This window comes from Artemia sp. Qi Xiang Cuo, chromosome 2 (genome assembly GCF_049724085.1).
Source record: "Artemia sp. Qi Xiang Cuo chromosome 2, ASM4972408v1, whole genome shotgun sequence".
NCBI classification, from domain to species: domain Eukaryota; kingdom Metazoa; phylum Arthropoda; class Branchiopoda; order Anostraca; family Artemiidae; genus Artemia; species Artemia sp. Qi Xiang Cuo.
Window position 1 is genome coordinate 75,266,511 of NC_142795.1, and position 21,762 is coordinate 75,288,272.

The 21,762-nt window shown below is 35.7% G+C and overlaps 1 protein-coding gene across 3 annotated transcripts in view; it reads left to right on the plus strand.

The window, feature by feature from the left end:
• LOC148955621 (uncharacterized) overlaps positions 1 to 21,762 on the plus strand; it is a 222,395-nt gene that overhangs the window by 86,719 nt on the left and 113,914 nt on the right. For all 3 annotated transcript variants that reach the window (XM_089103223.1, XM_089103211.1, XM_089103217.1), the window contains exon 7: positions 8,999 to 9,209. In XM_089103223.1, the coding sequence (XP_088959349.1) occupies positions 8,999 to 9,209 (211 nt within the window). The remainder of the gene's footprint in view (positions 1 to 8,998; positions 9,210 to 21,762) is intronic.

A 21,762-nucleotide genomic window follows, 5' to 3' on the forward strand; every position in this document is an offset into this window, starting at 1 on the left:
GGTAGTGCCAAACCCGATATTTGCAGAACCGGTGTGGTAGACGCGGCATCACATTATATTTTGGGGCCGGGGCTTTCCCCTCCAATAAGTGGTGACACCCGTATATTACCACGCCAGTGGCGTTGTGGCCTCCCGGTATAACACTGGTGGCTAAACACCACGAACATTGGTGCCAGCAACAAAAGGTCTTATCAGTAAACCTGATGGTAAAAGAATTCCGCCTTTTCGAAGAGACAAGTAATTTAGCCTACAAGAGTAGCCTATTGTGGTTACATATATAAAAAATCGCAAAGAGAATTTTTTCTATCTGGGCTGTACCTAGTTGGATAACAATAAGTAATAAAATTTAAGAATCAATAGATCATGCGAATAATTAACTTGTGAGACAAGGGAGGCTGCGCCACCCACGTAGAATCGGCAAATTAAAAGGAAACAATTTTTCACGAAAGGATAAAAAGAGACATTGATAAAAGTATTTTCATTTGGACGGAAGACGTTAAGTAAACTGAATAATGGCGGACAAACTAAGAATTCAGACAAGATCTACCGTGGTAAAACAAAAATCGTATTCAGACGCATCCCAATTATATGCAACTCCCGTTGGAAACACCCTAAGAAAAACGCCATCAGATAGAACCTTTTATAACTCAGGGGATGAAATAGAAGAGATTTCTGAGACTTGTGGAGGGGAAACCTTCAAAACAAAATCAGTAATTGAGCGATCTCCGGTACAAACCATGGAAGAAGAAAAGAGTTTAAGGCAAATTAAGCAAGAATTATTCCCAGATAGAGAAACCAAGACAAAAGAAACAGTGGCAATAATACATAAAGAAAACTCACTATATGAAAGTACGAATAAAACAAAACCAACTCACCCTTCAGATGAAGTACAAAATGTAGGGGAGTTTAGGGTAAAAGAAAATATAATTATAGAACGAACAGAATTAGAAAACCAATAAAGAGGATATCAAAACAGAGAGATTCATAGTAGGCCAAGTAGCACCAGTAGTAGAAGCTCAATTTTCAGCAGGGGCTCGCGAAAAAGCACTCAAATAGATATGACACAACAACTATTAAATTTTATGAAGAAAGAAGCAGAGAAAGATAGACAAGGAAGAGAGAAAGAGAGGATAGCTAGAGAGCAGAGAGAAGAGAATATTAGAATAGATAGAGAACAAAAGAAAGAGGCCGATAGAATATCTGGATACAGAACGAAAGGAAGAGGCTGATAGAATAGCCAGAGAACGAAAGGCAGAGCCAGAAAAAGAGGATAGAACAGAATTTATGCAAATGATTGCAAGGAGAAATATCCAAGAACATCAGAAATCGCCTACAGTAGAGGTAATGCAGGCAGTAAACCTTAAACCAATGAAAGAAAATGAAGATGTACATTTCTACATATAAAATGTTGAAAAACGGCGGAATTAAGCGGATTACCGAGAGAAAATTGGGTGACAAGAATACAGCCCCTCCTTAACTACAACGCACAAATTGCATATAAAGCATTACCAATGCACTACTCAAAAGATTTTGAAAGACTAAAACAAGCCATTTTTAAAAAGTTTCAACTCACCCCCGAGCACTTTCAAAGGAGATTTAGAAGCGAAAGAAAACGAGACAACGAAACTTATAAAGAATTCGGGTACAAATTGAAAGATATGTGTTTAAAATGGGTAGAGTTAGAAAACTATAGAATGTTAGAAGACCCGGAAGAAATAAAAGAAAAGATAAAGGAAATAATAGATAAAACAGTAATGGAACAATTTTTAGAAAATACCCACAGAGAATTGAAGATATATTTGAAAGAAAAGAACCCAAAAACAAGCGAAAAAATGGCGGAAATGGTAAATAGGTAGACCAAAATAAGAGAGGAAGTTGATGAGACAGACATATTTCAATATAGAGAGTATAATAAAAATAGGCACTTTAACACAGCGCAAGGAGAACTAACTTGCTATAACTGTGGTACCACGGGGCATTTTGCCCCGTTTTGCCATTTTGTTCAACGTAGATGAAAGTTCTGAAAATTAGGTCTTTGAGGATAACAACTCCCCCCACAGCTCTCAGTGCAAGGGTTGTAAGTTATGCCCTGGTGGCATATAAGGTTTTAAAACAAAGCGTTGTAGTAGAAACTTCAAGAAAGGCTCATTCGATTGGAAATTGTAAAGGCTAGTGCCCTTTTTAATAGTCAAAAGTGATTTGGGGGCAACTAACCCCCCTCTCGCGCCCACCATTTCCCCATACACGACCAATCGAAAGTTTGAGATAGGTATTTTGTTCAACGTAGTTGAAAGGTCTGGAAAGTATGTTTTTGAGGATGACAATTCCCCACAGTCTTCAGGGCAAGGGTTATAAGTTATACCGTGGGAACATATAAGGTTTTTATAGAAAGTGTTGTCGTAGAAACTTCAAAAAGGGCTCATTCGATTGTTAATTGAAAGGGCTAGTGCTCTTTTTAATAGTGAAAAGCGATTGGAGGGCAACTAATCCCCCTCACACGCCTATTATTTTCCCTGACACTTCCTATCAACATTTTGATACAGCCATTTTGTTGAACGTAGTTGAAGGGTCCGTAAATTATGTTTTTGAGTATGATAGCCCCCCTCTCCCCACTGCCCTCAGGGCTAAGGCTGTAGGTTATGTCCTGGGGGCCTATAAGGTTTTTATAGAAACCGTTGTCGTAAACACCTCAAAAAGGGCTCATTCGATTGAAAATTGAGTGGGATATTGCCCTTTTTAATAGTCGAAAGTAATTGGAGGGAGAATCACCCTCCCCCACGGATGACACTCCCCCCACAGCCCTCTATTAAAAGAAAAAGAAATTGACTTTTTGCGTACAAAAAAACATTTGTACGCAAACATTTTTAATTTTACTTGCGCATAAATTTTTACACATCTGTCAATTTAAAGTCTAAACAAAATTTCTATTAATGACTACTACACAAGATACTCTTGACTAATACCATTTATGATGAACTATATCGATCCTTTATGTAATAAATAAAACTATACAATCTTATGCTGTAGTTAAGTTGCCTATACAAGTTAGTATAGGCAAGAGTTCTTTCTTTATTATATAGGTTTATTATGTGAGTACAATTGCCTATATAAGTTTTCTGTACTATTATAGTTCCTAATATAAGTTTCGTATACAAGTATATTTTCCTATATAATTTTCAAATGCCAGTACAAACTCTAATATAAGTTTCCTATGCCAGTAGATTTGTCCTTACGATTTACCAGTACCATTGGACTTCCTTATTCCAGTTTCGTGTGCTTTGATAGATCGCTATACAAGTTACCTATTACTGTTTAGTTCCCTATACCAGTACAGTTTCCAAACAGGAAATCATAGGCAGCGCAATAGCAATGCCTAAGTAAAGAACGGTGTTGGCAAAATGTATTATTTTTTCTTTTCTCTCTAGACCAGGGCACTTCGTATCGAAGGAGTTGTCGTAGAAACTTCGAAAAGGGCTCATTGGATTGGAAATTGAAAAGGCCAGTGCCCTTTTTAATAGTTGAAAGTGATTGGAAGGTAACTAACACCCCTTTCATATCCAACATACCCACAAACACATTGAATAAAAATTTTGGATGAGTAGGTTGCCTCTATGTAGTTCATTTTTAAATGTAAAAGGCATATTTATGAAAGACACTCCCCCCACAGCTCATATGGGAAGGGTTGTAAACTTCATCCTGGGGGCATATAAGGTTTTTACAGAAATCTTTGTCGTAGAAACTTCAAAAAGCACTCATTCGATTGGAAATTCCAAGGGCTAGTGCCCTTTTTAATAGTCGAAAGTGATTAGATGGCAACTAACCCCCCTCTCATGATCATCTTTTCCCCAAACACATCCAATAAAAATTTTGAGACAGCTATTTTGTTCAACGTAGTTGAAACTTCTGGAAATTAGGTCTTTGAGGATGACAACCCCCCCTCTCCGCACAGCCCTCAGGGTAAGGGTTGTAAGTTATACCCTGGGGGCATATAAGGTTTTTATAGAAAGCGTTCTTGTAGAAACTTCAAAAAGGGCTCATTCGATTGAAAATTAAAATGATTAGTACTCTTTTTTATAGTCCAAAGTCATATGAAGGCAACTAACACCCCTTCCATGCCCACCATTTCCCCAAACGCATCCAATAAAAATTTTGAAATAACCATTTTGTTCAGCGCAGTTGAGAGTTCTGGAAATTATGTTTTTGAGCAGGACACTCCTTCCACAGTCTTCAAGGCAAGGGTTATAATTTATGCCCTGGGGGCATATAATGTATAAGTTTCTATTTTCAAAGAAACTTGAATAAATGCTCATTCGATTGGAAATTGAAATGGCTAGTGCCCTTTTTAATAGTCGAAAGTGATTAGAGGACAACTAACCCCCCTCTGACGCCAACCTTTTCCCCAAACACATCCAATAAAAAGTTTTAGATAGCCATTTTGTTCAACGTAGTTGAAAGTTTTGGAAATTAGGTCTTTAAGGTGGACCCCTCACAGCCCTCAAGGCAAGGGCTGTAAGTTATGCCCTGGGGGCATATAAGATTTTTATAGAAAGCTTTGTCTTAGAAACTTCAAAAAGGGCTCATTTGATTGGAAATTGAAATGGCTAGTGCCTTTTTTAATAGTAGAAAATGATTTGAGGGCAACTAACCTCCTCTCACACCCACCATTACCCCAAACACACAATTAAAATTTTGATATAGCCATTTTTTTAACGTAGTTGAAAGTTCTGGAATTTACGTCTTTAAGGATGACAAACCCCCCAGAGCCCTCAGGGCAAAGGTTATTAGTCATCCCCTCGGGGCATATAAGGTTCTTATAGATAACATTTTCATAGAAACTTCAAAAGGGGCTCATTCAGTTGGAAATTGAGAGGATTAGTGCCCTTTTCAATAGTCAAAAGTGATAGGAGTGCAACTAACCCCCCTCTTAAACCAACCATTTCCCCAGAATCATCCAATCAAAATTGTCAGATAGCCATTTTGTTCACCGTAGTTAAAGTTCTGAAAATTAGGTCTTTGAGGATGACGCCCCACCCACAGCCCTCAGGGCTAATGTTGTAAGTTATTCCCTGGGGGCTAATAAGGTTTTTTATTGAAAGCTTTGTCGTAGAAAATTGAAAAAAGGCCCATTCGATTGGAAATTCAAAGTGCTAGTTCCCTTTTTAGTAGTCGGAAGTGACTGGAAGGCAACTAACACCCCTTCCACGCCCACCATTTCCCCAAACACATCCATTCAGCAAAAAAAAAGTAAAGAACTCCATTAAACCAAAAATGAACAAAAATAGATTCTTTATAAATTTTTTCACTTTTATAACTTTAAGAAATCAAAAATGAATTAAGATTTTAAGGAATGAATATCAGCATATGTATATTAAACTGACAATGTACATTTTTTTCAGTAAATTCATTTGAATTTTTTTCATTAAAGTGGAAATTATATTCTGGCTTTTAGAAAGCATAGGGGTTTGGAACCTTACTCATATTAATTTCTGCTCGTTTTGAGTTTGACTCAGTTATTTATTTTAGTTTCTGTTCGTTTTGGGTTTCATTTATTTATTGATACTGATTTGTGGTAGTTGTATGCTAGGTAGATTATTTGATTATATTTTTGTTCATTTTTGGTTTAATGGAGTTCTTTACTTTTTTCTTGAAAAACTCATTTTTTGGAAAATGTTCTTTTAAGTAATCACTCTAACATGGCTGCCGCAAAGTCCCTAAAATCGAGTGAAAGTCCCTATTGATCACTTAAATTGATAAAGGTCCTCAAAGTCCGGTTTGCTTGCTTTGGTTTAAAGCTCTATATCCTTAAGGCTGCCAATACCTGTGAGCATACGGTTTTCAGTATTTTTGTTTCTATTGAGACTTTTGGAACCTGTTTTTGCTTGTCTTAGAAAGACAAAACTTGCTGTTATAGGCTACAGCGTTATTATCAGGACAGAGCAGACATACTAGTAACGAAAAGAAGTGACTCTTTTGGGCTCTGGAGTCAATAGGCTAGGAGGCGGCAGGGTTCAGTTGGTTTTGTTAATTACCTATAAAGGTCTTTTCTGAGTGTCAATTTGTTACACACAGTGGAAAAATAAATAAATTACTAAATGGCTTCAAGTACAAAATACAAAGGAGGTGGTGTTAAAACCAGGTTTCTTGCATGATTTTGAGCTTACACACATTTCTCGAACTATTAGGCTGCTTCCTAGCGCCGTTTTTTATTTGCATATATTTTTGGTAATAGCCTATATATTTTCTACTATATTCTTTTCTTTTAAAAGGTTTAGGGTTTGAAGTTTCAGTTTGAATTAGAATAGGAAAGTGCAAATTCTGGGAGACTTGGTTAGAAGAGAAAGGTGCGATGGTACACCAAATGAAAGAGTGGTGTAGAGCCGTTCCGGGAGATCTGTTCTATTTCTACTGTTCTATCTGTGATACATCGCTTGTCTACTATAAGGGCTCCTGCGCTTTACTGTAGCATGCCAGAACTGCTGAACATAAGAAGCTATATTACCATCAAGCTCACGCCGAATCAGCTTCGTCTCTCGGCAGCATCTTCCATGGAGAGCGGTGAACTGGCAAAACTGCCAATGCACCTAGATTCTTATGTAGTGGGGGATAAAATAATGGTTGCAGAAATTACATGGGCTCTGAAGATGATTGAGTCTGACTATTCCGGGAAATCCGCAGATGGAATTGCAGATGTATTTGGAAAATTTCCAGAGATACAGTGGTCAAAAACTTCACCTTCAGGCGAATTAAGTTCACTTATTTTTTAACCGAAGTTCTTGGGCCCCATTTCCGAAAGATGACCCTTGAATGAAGTCGGTAACAGTTATTATGTTGTCGAGTTTGACAAAACCACAAAGTCAGAAAGTAAGAAAGAGCTTCAAATGCGGATCCGATTCTGGTCCGAAAAGATTAAACAAGTGGTAGAAAAACATCTGAAAACTGAGTTTATTGGACATGTCACAGCTAAAGATGAAGTCAGAACATTTGATGACAATGGTTTATCTATCTCTAAACTACTAGCATTAAGTTGTGATGGTCCGAACGTGAACAAAAAACTTTTCCAACTGATTGACACCTGCGTGATGCATTTGGTACACAACTCTTTTCGTAAGGGTTTGCATTAAATTGGGGAAAATTTTTCCTATCTGGTCATCAAAGGGAACTACTTTTTTAGTGGCTGGTCGTCTAGACAAGAAGACTACGGGATGATTCAAGAAAAACTGGCGTTCCGAAGTCTCACTTTTTGAAACACGTACCCACCAGATGGTTAATAATAGGAATTGCCGCTTCCAGGCTAAGGGAACAGATACCAGCTCTGTTTGAGTGCTTCGTTGTCTATATTCCACCGAAAAACCATAGTCTTGTGAAATCAAACGCGTACAAAGAGTTCATCCGGCTGATCAAACAACCGACCATGAAAGTGTCAGTTTGTTGTTGATAGTTCGAACCTCTTCACACATTTCACCGAAAAGTTTCAACGGGAAGAGCCCTAGTGCATGAAGTCTATACGGAGCTGAATCTCCTGGTCTTGACATTGGCTGAACAAGTTTTAAAACCCGAAGCAACCGAAAGACTTGGGGATGAACTAACGCTTCAGCCATTCGAAAATGAAAAGAGCTCTGTGTCACTGCTACAGACAGTTGTAAGTGACAAGATACTCGACTATCGCGAGTCAGTACACGAGCTTCCAAAATGCACGTCCATGCAGCATGTTCAGAAGTATTATTCTGCGGCCGGGAACTATATGTCCTTAAGCAAATACTCGGCGGAGAATTTTTACAGTTGTTTAAAGCGATAAGTTTTCTGAATCCCGATGAAGTTTCACAGTCAAAGAAGGGCATGGTTGAGATACAGCTAGCGCAGGCCATGATAGATGGGACTCTGTTGATGCTTACTGAACAAAAAAAGGTAGTTGCTACTCTTGAAACCGCCCAGCAGCAGTTAGAGTAAAAGAAACAGTTGCTGATCACATCTCTGTTCCAGCAGAAGGCAGTGCAAAAAATAAAAGCAAATAGGTTGTGTCTTTTAGGTACCATGCCTTTATCTCTTTCATCATATTTTTGTACCTGATTTTTGTATTCGAAAGTAAAGCGTTCAGAAAAAAAGAAGAAAAAGCTCCTTCAGTTGCATGATGATTCTCGGGCGGTCTGTTTCTTAATTATTACTTGGCAACTGGTCATGGAGAGATGTCTGCATATAATCATTCCCAATTTATTTTTTTTCCTTAATCAAGTTTCGTTTCTTGTTGTGTCACTGCTTTTTCTTTCAAAAGCATTCTTAAAACTGAGTTTTGAGTTCGCTTTTGCGTCCAGAATGGTTCCTTGAGGGGTCCCTTTTTGATAAAAAAAAAGAGGCCCCAAAGTCCCTATTTTTAGCCACTTGAACCTGTGGCAGCCCTACTCTAAGGACTACCACCATTAAAGACTAGAAGTTGAGGGGATTGGAACTTTTTTTCCATGTTTCTGAAAGATTACTTTTTTGGGTAATAATTTGAATTAAAATAAGTACCTGGCAGCGGAGAAACATTTGAATAAAGACCATTGCTTAGAATGGTTTTGATAGTACTTTAGATTTTATGTTCAAAATTGTGTGCTCTTAGACTGCTAAATTTTTATTCTAATTTCCGAAGCAGTGCAAAAAATAAATTCTGAAAAATTATCAAGTTAAACCCCTCTTCTCCTAGATATAGTGATATACACCTACAGAAAGGTTCTGGTAAAATTGAAAACTGTGCCAGACCACGACATTTAGACTTAGAACGAGCATCTTTTGAAGCATTGAACCTCTTTGTCCGGGAATACCCCTCTTGAAAGATCTGCATTCTACGCGCTTAGGTTTGTAGCTACTTTTTGTGTTTTTAGAGAGACAATCACAGTACTATGAAAATGTTTTGATTTGAACATCTTCTGTACAGTAACGAGATTTGTATCTTAAAACAATATCTTCTTATGCAGTTTATTGTAAAGCTTTGAATATTGTTAATATGGTCTCTCTTATTAAGGTTGTGATTGCTTGGTGCAAATAGTGCCTGAGAAAACGCAAGGTATCGAGGCATCTGAAATTTTTTCTCCTGGTTCCCAGTATGAAAACATACTTATTCCTGAACAAGTTTCAAAGAAGAAGAAACATAATCGCTCAAGCAGTGTCGAGATATTATTAGATCACGATTCGGGCTGTGCAGAAATAGACATCAGTCTGAAACCTGCTGCAGAGTAAGTTCACTTTATTTAACTTTTATTTATACTTCAAATCAGCACTTATCTACACTAACCTTAGGAAATGTTCAGTTTCTTAAGTTTTTTAATGTAATTATTGTACTGACTAGGAACTTCACCGCTTTCAACGTGTTCATTAGTTCGATATCGTGAAGATTCATGTCGTTTTGCTGACACGATAAGCTGTATGTTCAAATTCTTTAACTACTGTAATCGTTCTTTCTCCTGTAAAAAATTTAGCATACGTTTGCTAGTAATGCTTACCATTGGACTGACTGAGAATTTCTACGTTTTGAATGTGTTAATTTTGTTCCTTATATTGAAATACCTTCTTGTTGAGACGATAGGTTACATATTCTTATTCTTAAACTACTGCAATCAGTCTTCTTCTTATTTCTATTTAGCTGCAATATTGCTAATAATGGTTAAGACTATACTGACTAACTGTCCTGCCCTTCCTTCCCTGCCTATCCTTTCCTAACATTGCCTGAAAGTTTCAACCCCACCCCTCAAACCATTCGTGGTATATTGAAGAAAAAAAAGTAAATAAATACTGTTATTCTGATAGCCTGGGTGCACATAGGGTCTTTTGTTTTAGCTCTCTCTTCTTCCTCAAGTCTTAATTTACCTTCCATCCCCCCCCCCTCCCCCCAGCACACTCTGAAAATTTCTGCTTGATTTCCAAACCTGACCCCGAGCTATTGCAGTTCCGCCATCTTTATGACCTGGAAACACATAGCACCTTTTGATTTACCTTGGTAATTAGAAGTGCTCAGATGCTAAGTTCCGTATGGTCTTAAATTAATTAATATTTTGGTAGGCGGGAAACTAAAACTTCTTTACTCTCTTTTCCCAACGTATAATTTCAAGTCTCCTCGGCCCTCCTCCTACCTTTTCATGAGAGTATCTGAAACTTCTAACTCGATCTCGGAGATATTGCAGATAATTTGAAAGCTGGGATCTACATTGGATCTTTAGATTTACCCAGCTACGACATTTACTTCCAGAATGTATCCTTGGGAAACTGGGAATCATGGCCTAGCAAACGATCCCTAACATTTCCTAGCTGATCAAACAACTAAAATTCAGACCACCTTTTTTCTATTAAACCTTATCTATGAACAATTAGTAATTTACATGTTTCAGGACTATTACACAGAGCTACAGGAAAGAGACTGACTACCCTCCAATCACTTCCGGCCCTTTGAAAGAAGCGCTAGAACTTTCAATATGCGTTCCAACGAAGCCTCCAAAGTTTTATCATCACCCCTTTTATACGAATTGGCCGAGAAATAAGGTTTTTGGCCCTTTTTCGAGGATGGATTTATAAGGAAATAACATTTTTCTATTTTCCCTGATACATCGGGGTTTCTTCAGCCCAAGGAATTGAGGATATGATTTGAGCCAACCTGGAAAAGCCGAATTTGTTTTATAAGATTCCTTTTGGCCCAAGGACTTGTGGCAGGAAGTTAAAAACTGGTCTTGATGAAAAAATTGAAATAAATATGTCCGGTTTTTATTCTTATGATTAAAAATTAAAAACCAGGCCCTGAAGAAGTCTTAATATCCTCACTTTAAGAAACTTTGTAACAACTGGTAAAAAGAATAGAGAGAAGGATGGTGAGGTTCCTCATTGAAACAACCTCACCTTTAAGTACCTGCTATTTTCGCTGACACCTGTTGCTATGTCTAACTTCAAGTTTGGAAACCACTTCTAATTGAAAAATTGACGATCCACTATCGCATTTGCTCAAGACTGTGGTTCATTAATAACAATAAATAATAATAACAATAAAGACTGCTTGCGTCAATATTCCATATTTCGTTATTAGATTCTGCAAGTTGTGAGTTTTTTTTCTCCTACTTTATGTTTTTTTCTTTTGTTTTAGTGTCTTTTATTTTTGATGTGTTACGATGTATCTAGTTTACATGTGATTTCTATTTTATGTTTTTATTTGTCTTTATAAGGAAATGGGAGAAAATTTTATAAGGAAAGAAAGATTTGAATGAAATGGGAACTTCGTGGGAGGGTGTAAAAAGAGAGGCTTTGAGTAGATTTTGATGGAGGAGGAGCGTGCGTAGCTGTGTTGGCCTCAGGTGGCTTGGTGCTGCGGTGAGTTGTTAGTAGTAGTGGCTTTAGTCTCAATTTTATAAATTCCTATTTTTGCTACTTCCATGCCATTCCTATATTCATAAAGAAAAAAAGTTTTTCAGGCATCCCAACTCGATGCACAGCAGGTTTAAGCACTAATTTTTTTTTTAGTTTTACGTTTCTATTGAAACTGCTCTTTTGCAAGAATAACAGAAAATTGTGGCGTGATATCATTGCTTCAAATAAAATCTGTTATGTATTGAGTTCGGTTGTCTTGAAAAGCTATCTGTTTTATAGAACAAGTTACCACCAAAGTCTTTGTTACTGTCGGCACCGAACGTCTAAAGAAACACATACAAATTTGTTCGAATGTTTTGAAAAGCTGCCTGCTTTATAAAAAAAAGTTTCGCCAATATCTGTTTCTGTGGGTGCCAAACATCTAAATAGATAAACACAACAGGAAAAAAGATTAAAAAAAGCGGAAATTGAATTCTGTAGGTTGAGCAGAAAATTTGTTTTTGACTTACTTTAAAATTTTGAATCCCCCCCCCCCAAAGTCGGTATTTTACTGTTTTAGTTTCATCATTGAAATTTTTTCTACTGGTTTTGGAAATATGACTTATCAACTTTAAAGTTGCCAATCAGAAACAATTCGCTTTTAGTAATTTAATAGTATTAGGCTCATAATCCTCTCCTCCCTGAATGTAAATATTTTTGCAATTTTTCCATGTATTATGCATAATTGGTTTTAGTTCCCTAATTTGTTCTCCTCCAAAATATTTTACAAAATATTTTACTAAAATTATTGCATCCAGCTTCAAAAATGTCCAATTTTGGACTCTTTAGTTAAAAAAAATCGATAGAATCTTTTCATCCCTCACTTTTGTGAATTTGGACCATTTTCCATAAAGATCGCAGACAGGCTAAATATAGTAAAGACCGAACCTCAGTTGCAGCTTACGTCATCACATAATTATATTTTACTTTTAATTTCATTTTTGGCTAAGCTACGATTATGACGTCACTCATCATCTTGTATGAGTAGATACAGTTTTTTTGTCAAAAAATAGATTTTATTTTTAATATTTTGTTTGACTAATTACAAAAGTGAGCAGATGTAGCAATTTCCTTTTGAATGAGGCCTTGAACAGTTCTCTGTGATGTTCAAGTCCCCCGCTAGCAGCGGAGAAAAGAAAGAAAAAAATAAAGCCATAGAAGTGCTTCCAATGAAAAAAAAGTGATTTTCCATGCTGTTCAAGCCTGGGAACTGTAAGTTTCATGTATGTTTTTGGCCATGGCGATTCCAATCGTGTACTTTTTTCGATCCGACACAATTTTTTAGAGTTTCCACTCTATGTTTTGAAATGCCCATAAATTTGTTTTCAAAATAATATTTTTCCGTTAAGACTAATCATGGTTAGTAATGGTAGTCTTGGTTTATAATCCAAAAATTAATAATTGGGAAGCAGCATTTCACGCAAAATCTTTGTGTACATTTAAACATCTCTCTACAACCTTACAGAATCCAGCTTTCCTTGCCAGAAAAAGAAAAGAAAAAAGAAACAGTTCAATATAGCCTTTCAAAAAATCGATTTTTTTTAAATATGGAAGGCTCAAAACCTCCAGATAAAGGTTTTTGACCATGATAATACAAATGATGCACTTTTTACTTAGGTCCTCAATTTAAAAGAAGTTTTGAGCTATTTTGCAAAATCGTCGAAAGTTTATTTTGGCAATAAACCTTTGTGAAGATAAATATATATATATATATATATATATATATATATATATATATATTAGTTGTGATAAACCTCATCTTCTTGGGAGGATGTAAAGAGGGAGGCTTTGAAGAGTCTGGGATGAAGGAGGAGCGTGCGTAGATGTATTAGCCTCAGGTGGCTTGGTGCTGCGGTGATTAGTTAGTAGTAGTATCCTTGAACAAACTTTCAACGAAAAATCTTTCTCACTTGAAAGTTTTTTTAAAACACGTTTTTTGGTTACTTTGGGTAATGTTCGCTTTTAGCTTATGTTCCTTTGCTATAACAATGTAGCTACTAGTGAATAGTTAGGGTGCAGATTAATGTGCAATTCTCATTTTTGAAATATTTGGCACATATAACGATTGGCTGAAAAGATGCGGAGGACCTGCTGCCAATATCAACCAAATCCCATAAAAAGATACAAGTTTTTATCAGACGAATTTCACAGGATTTTTCTCAAAGGACCAACCTGGTTCAGGGATAACTCGGTCTCTTGAACGATTCTTAAAAAAACAGTATCCCAAAATTGCCAAAGAAAGGAGTAGGCTGAATACAACAATTACAACAAGAAGAATTACTTTCATATCCTCTACATCTTTATCTTCTTCACCTGTGACGAAACCAACGATGGTTTTATCTCCATCATGATCGGACTGCCTAATCGGATTTTTATCCTCTACATCTTCATCTTTTTCACTAGAGTCCTTCGTTTCGTCTCCATCATGATCGGAATGCCCAATCTGATTTTTATCATCTACATATTCATCCTTTTCACTCGAGTCTTTCTTTCCGTCTCCATCTTGATCTGACTGACTAATCTGATTTTTATCATCTACATCTTCATCTTTTTCACTTGAGTCTTCGGTTTCGTCTCCATTATTGTTGGACTGCCTAATCGGATTTTTATCCTCTACATCTTGATCTTTTTCACTTGAGTCTTTGGTTTTGTCTCCATCATGATTGGACTGCCTAATCTGATTTTTATTCTTTATATCTTCATATTTTTCACTTGAGTCTTTGATTTCATCTCCATCCTTATCGGACTGCTGTTTCTGATTTTTAACCTCTACATCTTCATCTTTTTCACTTGAATGTTTGGTTTCATCTCCATCATGATCCGACTGCCTAATCTGATTTTTATCCTCTACGTATTCATCTTTTTCGCTTGAGTCTTTTGTTTTGTCTCCATCATGATCGGACTGCCTAATTTGATTTTTATCCTCTTCATCTTCATCTTTTTCACTTGATCCTCTGGTTTCGTCTCCATATTGATCGGACTGCCTAATCTGATATTTATCTTCTAAATATTCTTCTTTTTCACTTGAGTCTTTGGTTTCGTCTGCATCATGATCGTACTGCTTAATCTGATTTTTATCCTCTACATCTTCATCTTTTTCACTTGAGTCTATGGTTTCGTCTCCATCATGATCGGTCTGCCTAATTTGATTTTTAACCTCTACATATTCACCTTTTTTACTTGATTCTTTGGTTTCTTCTCCATTATGATCGGACTGCCTAATCTGATTTTTATCCTCTATATCTTCATCTTTTTTTCTTGAGTCTTTTGTTTCATTTCCATTCTGATCAGACTTCCTAATCTGATTTTTATCCTCTACATGTTCATCTTTTTCACTTGAGTTTTTGGTTTAGTATTCATCATGATCAGACTGCCTAATCTGATTTTTATCATCAACATCTTCATCTTTTTAACTTGAGTCTTTGGTTTCATCTCCATCTTGATAGGACTGCCTAATCTGATTTTTATACTTTACATATTCAACTTTTTCACTTGAGTCTTTGATTTGGTCTCCATCGGGATCGGACTGCCTAATCTGATTTTTATCCTCTATATTTTCATCTTTCTCATTCGAGTCTTTGGTTTCGTCTCCATCAAGATCGGACTGCCTAATCTGATTTTTACCCTCAATGTCTTCATTTTTTGTCACTTGAGTCTTTGGTTTCGTCTCCATCATGATCGGACTGCCTAATCTGATTTTTATCCTCTACATCTTCATCATTTTCATTAGAGTCTTTCTTTCCGTCTCCATCTTGATCCGACTGACTAATCTGATTTTTATCATCTACATCTTCATCTTTTTCACTTGAGTCTTTGGTTTCGTCTCCATTATTGTTGGACTGCCTAATCGGATTTTTATCCTCTACATCTTGATCTTTTTCACTTGAGTCTTTGGTTTCGTCTCCATCATTGTTGGACTGCCTAATCGGATTTTTATCATCTACATCTTGATCTTTTTCACTTGAGTCTTTGGTTTTGTCTCCATCATGATTGGACTGCCTAATCTGATTTTTATTCTTTATATCTTCATATTTTTCACTTGAGTCTTTGATTTCATCTCCATCCTTATCGGACTGCTGTATCTGATTTTTAACCTCTACGTCTTCATCTTTTTCACTTGAATGTTTGGTTTCATCTCCATCATGATCCGACTGACTAATCTGATTTTTATCCTCTACATCTTCATCTTTTTCACTTGAGTCTTTGGTTTCGTCTCCATTATTGTTGGACTGCCTAATCTGATTTTTATCCTCTATATCTTCATGTTTTTCACTTAAGTCTTTGGTTTTGTCTCCATCATGATTGGACTGCCTAATCTGATTTTTATCCTCTATATCTTCATATTTTTCACTTGAGTCTTTGATTTCATCTCCATCCTTATCGGACTGCTGTATCTGATTTTTAACCTCTACATCTTCATCTTTTTCACTTGAATGTTTGGTTTCATCTCGATCATGATCCGACTGCCTAATCTGATTTTTATCCTCTACGTCTTCATCTTTTTCGCTTGAGTCTTTTGTTTTGTCTCCATTATGATCGGACTGCCTTATTTGATTTTTATCCTCTACATCTTCATCTTTTTCACTTGATCCTCTGGTTTAGTCTCCATAATGATCGGACTGCCTAATCTGATATTTATATTCTACATGTTCGTCTTTTTCACTTGAGTCTTTGGTTTCGTCTGCATCATGATCGTACTGCTTAATCTGATTTTTATCATCTAAATCTTCATCTTTTTCACTTGAGTCTATGGTTTCGTCTCCATCATGATCGTGCTGCCTAATTTGATTTTTACCATCTACATCTTCATCTTTTTTACTTGAGTCTTTGGTTTCGTCTCCATTATGATCGGACTGCCTAATCTGATTCTTATCCTCTACATCTACATCTTTTTCACTTTAGTCTTTGGCTTCGTCTCCATAATGGTCGGACTGCCTCATCTGATTTTTATCCTCTACATTTTTATGTTTTTCTCTCGAGTTTGCGGTTCCGTTTCCATCCTGATCAGACTGCCTAATCTGATTTTTATCCTCTATATCTTCATCTTTTTCACTTGAGTCTTTGGTTTCGTCTCCATCATGATCGGACTGCCTAATCTGATTCTTATCCTCTACCTCTTCACCTTTTTCACTTTAGTCTTTGATTTGTTATCCAGCGGGATCGTACTGCCTAATCTGATTTTTATAATCTATATGTTCATCTTTTTGACTTGAGTCTTTGGTTTAGTTTTCATCATGATCGGACTGACTAATCTGATTTTTATCCTCAATATCTTCCTCTTTTTCACTTGAGTCTTTGGTATCGTCTCCATTATGATCGGACTGCCTAATCTGATTTTTATCCTCAATATCTTCATCTTTTTCACTTGAGTCTTTGGTTTCGTCTCCATCATGATCGGACTGACTAATCTGATTTTTATACCCTTTATGTTCATCTTTTTTTCTGGAGTTTTTGGTTCCGTCTCCATCATGATCAGACTGCCTAATTTGATTTTTATCCTCAACATCTTCGTATTTTTCACTCGAGTCTTTGGTTTCGTCTCCATCGTGATCAGACTCTCTAATCTGATTTTTATTCTCTACATATTCATCTTTTTCACTTGAGTCTTTGGTTTTATCTCCATTATGATCGGACTGCCTAATCTGATTTTTATCCTCTATATTTTCATCTTTTTCACTTGAGTCTTTGGTTTCGTCTTCATCGTGATCGGACTGCCTAATCTGATTTTTTTCCTCTACATTTTCATCTTTTTCACTTGAGTCCTTGGTTTCATCTCCATCATGATCGGACTGCCTAATCTGATTTTTATCCTCTATATCTTCATCTTTTTCACTTGAGTCTTTTGTTTCGTCATTATCATAATCGGACTGCCTAATCTGATTTTTATCCTCTACCTCTTTATCTTTTTCACTTGGCTCTTTGGTTTCGTCTCCATCATGATCAGACTGCCTAATCTGAATGTTATCCTCTGTATCTTCATCTTTTTCACTCAAGTCTTTGGTTTCATCTCCATCATGATCCGACTGCCTAATCTGATTTTTATCCTCTACATCTTCATCTTTTTCACTGAAGTCTTTGGTTTCGTGTCCATCCTGATCAGACTGCCTAATCTGATTTTTATCCTCTACATCTTCATCTTTTTCACTTGAGTCTTTGGTTTCGTCTCCCTCGTGATCAGACTCTCTAATCTGATTTTCATTCTCTACATATTCATCTTTTTCACTCGAGTCTTTGGTTTTATATCCATTGTGATCGGACTGCCTAATCTGATTTCTATGCTCTATATTTTCATCTTTTTAACTTGAGTCTTTGGTTTCGTCTTCATCGTGATCGGACTGCCTAATCTGATTTTTATCCTCTACATCTTCATCTTTTGCACTTGAGTGTTTGGTTTCGTCTCCATCATGTACGGACTGCCTAATCTGATTTTTATCCTCTACATTTTCATCTTTTTCACTTGAGTCTTTGATTTCGTCTCCATCATGATCTGACTGCCTAATCTGACTTTTAAGTTCTACATCTTCATCTTTTTCACTTGAGTCTTTGGTTTCGTCTCCATCATCATCGAAATGCCTAATCTGATTTTTATCCTCTAAATATTCATCGTTTTCACTTGAGTCTTTGGTTCCGTCTCCATGATGATCAGACTGCCTAATCTGATTTTTATCTTCTACATCTTCATCTTTTTCACTTGATCCTCTGGTTTCGTCTCCATAATGATCGGACTGCCTAATCTGATCTTTATATTCTACATCTTCATCTTTTTCGCTTGAGTCTTTGGTTTTTTCTCCATCATGATCGTACTGCCTAATCTGATTTTTATCCTCTGCATCTTCACCTTTTTCCCTTGATTCTTTGGTTTCTTCTCCATTATAATCGGACTGCCTAATCTGATTTTTATCCTTTATATCTTCATCTTTTTCACTTGAGTCTTTTGTTTCGTCATTATCATAATCGGACTGCCTAATCTGATTTTTATCCTCTACCTCTTCATCTTTTTTACTTGTCTCTGTGGTTTCTTCTCAATAATGATCGGACTGCCTAATCTGATTTTTATTCTCTCCATCTTCATCTTTTTCACTTGAGTCTTTGGTTTCATCTCTATAATGATAGTACTGACTAATCTGATTTTTATACTCTACATCTTCATCTTTTTCACTTGAGTCTTTGTTTTCGTATCCATTATGATTGGACTGCCTAATCTGATTTTCATATTCAATATCTTCATCTTTTTTATAAGAGTCATTGTTTTCGTCTTGTTTTCGGCCAAATTTAGGGTGATTTGTACCTGCAGCTATCGTATCTGCTTGATCGAACTGCCTCATCAGATCTTTATCCGACATACCCTCATCTTTTCTATTTGAGTAATTGTTTTCGTCTCCATCGCGATTTTTTGTAATGGGTCTCATTTCAGAATTTCTAAAACATATAATACAAAAGAGTATGATGATTTTAGCACAATTCATTTTAAGTTTAACCTTCCCTAAATTTTTTCTGGTGTAACGAGTCAATTGAAGTTAAAGGAAAACCAAACCAATTTTAAAATTTGTAGGTATTTTTCTGATTTGAATTACAAAATTAAAACTATTGCTCAGACACCATAAATGTTTTTGCAGTTTTCAGTTAAATGATTTTTTTTTTCAATTTTCAGGAATTATTCTAGTTTCAGTTGACAAGTAAGATTTTATGTTACCCCTCCCCTCCCCAAAAAAATACTGCATTTTACATAACTGTGTCTACATGTTTCTTGTAATTGTAAAATTTATTTGTAAAAATATTGTTTTTATTATAAAGGACAAGCTCTACATGACAAAAAAACAAAACATAGGCTACTAAGTCAACACAACAGCATAGTCTAGGTAGAAGCAGCTTACTAAGCCCAACACAAAGCATTAGTTAAGTTCAAACAGCTCAACAGTTGTAATTAATTATCGATCTACACCGAAAGACAGCAAGCAGAGTCAAAAGCAAAGAAAAGCACATCTTAGCTTACTTAACGAGCAATGAAAATTATAATCATCAGCAATGTTCTTAGCGCTCTTCAGCCGAAAATATAGGAATGATAGCATTTTAACCAAAATATAGGCATTTTATAGGAGTGCATTAAAATATAGGACTTTATTAGAATTTATAGGTGGGGCCGAACCTTGCTATGGGCTAGAGTTCTTTCTTTATTATATTCATAAGCGAAAGTTACAACTGTACTGATCCTTTAAACATATATTCCTTTTTAAGTGGAATGCAAAAATCTGATTACAAACAGAAAAGCCTACGGCTTTTTCTTCTTTGAAGTAGTAACCTTAAATAATAAAGTAGCTAACTAAGTCCGATGTATGCAATGGTTCTTTATTCCAATGATCGTCTTTTAATTTAAAATTTAAACTAACTATCGCATTGCTCTTTTTTAGAAATCCGGATTACAAACGGGAAAAAGCCTGTTGCTTTTTTTAATTGGAATAGTAAGATATGATCCTCAGTATTGCACCATACCCCACATAAGCAACATTTCAAAAGATGCTTGTCTTGTCTTATTTTTAGTCACTATGCGCTGCAGTTTTTTCTTTATTAGGTCTCAGCTATATCTGTTGAACCTTACATAGTCCCCATTTATAATGAACTACGTATATCGATCTATTATGTATGTCTTATATTATCTTGTCGAAAGACAGGCGCGTATAAATATTGCATTTATTTATTACTCCATATATGGTTACTACCTGCAATTATGACGTCATTCATCAGGATTGGCCATCAAAATGCAGTTTTTAGTGGAAAAATTTATTCTATTTAAAAAAGAATTAATTACAATTGGCACTAGATCTTGTAATTTTCTTTAAAATGAATTCCAGTGCCAAGCTATCTGTAGAAAAGAAAAAAGACGCCGTTTAGGCAAAATGCTCTAGCAGCTGCCACTTTTCTTGATTTTTAACCCAATATATTTCCCGTGTTGTTCAAGTCAAGAGAAAGTAAGTCTCCTATATAAAGGTTTCGAACAAGGCGGTTCTAAAGCCGTACTTCTTGTTTTGCTCTGAGTCTATTTTTAGGAGTTATGGGTTAATATATTTCTTAACAATGGACGTGATCGTCTCTTACTAGGTTGCTAGCTACAGCTGAAATAGTAAGAAATAGTAAGTTTTCTTTTAAATAGTAAGAAACGAACCTCAAAAACAATCAAGTAGCTAAGAATCAAGTCCAACGTATGCAATGGTTTGTTATTCCAATGATCATCCTTTAATGTGTGCTTGCTTGGATGAAACCACATTAATATCATTTTTTTATTATTATTGTCACTTATATAATAATCATGACGTCATTATTTCATGACTTCATCTGAAATAACATCATCATGAAGTGTTTTTTCTATTCACGTCATAGTTCTAATAAACTATGACGACATTCATTATCTAGTATATTATGATTATTATTATTGTTATTTTATTTATAACCCACATACATGAACAAAAATAATGGAGTAAAAAAGAAAAGAAAGAAAAAAAATTCACTACAAAAAATTACAAATAAATAATTAACCAAATATGTCAAACAGTATATGAAACTACATATTGATTTGTAGTTCTACATATAGAACTACATATGAAAATGTAGTTCTCTGTAAAAACATTGATTTTGTTTTAAATCACCGTCATCATCATTTTCATTGGTGCTGTCGTCATTTCTGTCATTGGGGATTATTAGTGTTGTCCTTTTGCTGAAATCCTCACTGTATTACAACCAGGAAAAAGCCTATGGCTTTTTGTTAATTGTAATAGTAAGAGACGACCTGGCTACAATCTAGGATTATGACATCATTGATCGATCTTTAACACGAAATTAAAATATTATTTTAGTTACTATGGGCTGGAAGTTTGTTCTTTGCTGTAATACGATCGTAGCGTCATTGATCAATCTTTAACACGAAATATGCAGTTTTTCGTAAAAAATTTATTCTATTTAAAAAATAATTTGTTTGAATTAAAAAACGTTTTTAACCTCATTAATTTCCTTTAATATGAGCCATTGAACAACTCTCTACGATGTTCCACTGCCAAGCTATCTGTGGAAGAAAAAAAAGATGCCGTTTAGGCAGAATGCCTAATATAATTCCCTTGCTGTTCAAGCCAAGCACCAGAAAGTTTCCTATGTTGGGATTTTGGACAAGGCGGTCCTGATGGTGTACTTTTGTTTTATTTTGATCTGTTTATAAGTTATTGGTTTTTATATTTCTCAACATTGGACGTAATCGTCTCTTGCTAGGTTGCTAGCTACCGCTGCAACCCGGATCATGGATAGTAAAGGACGACACGGCCGATAGTTAGACAATAAAAAAGCTTGAAACACTTAAAAATGGAGTCAGGTTGAAACAAAAAGGACAAGGTTAGAATTATGTTTGGCTTTTTTTCT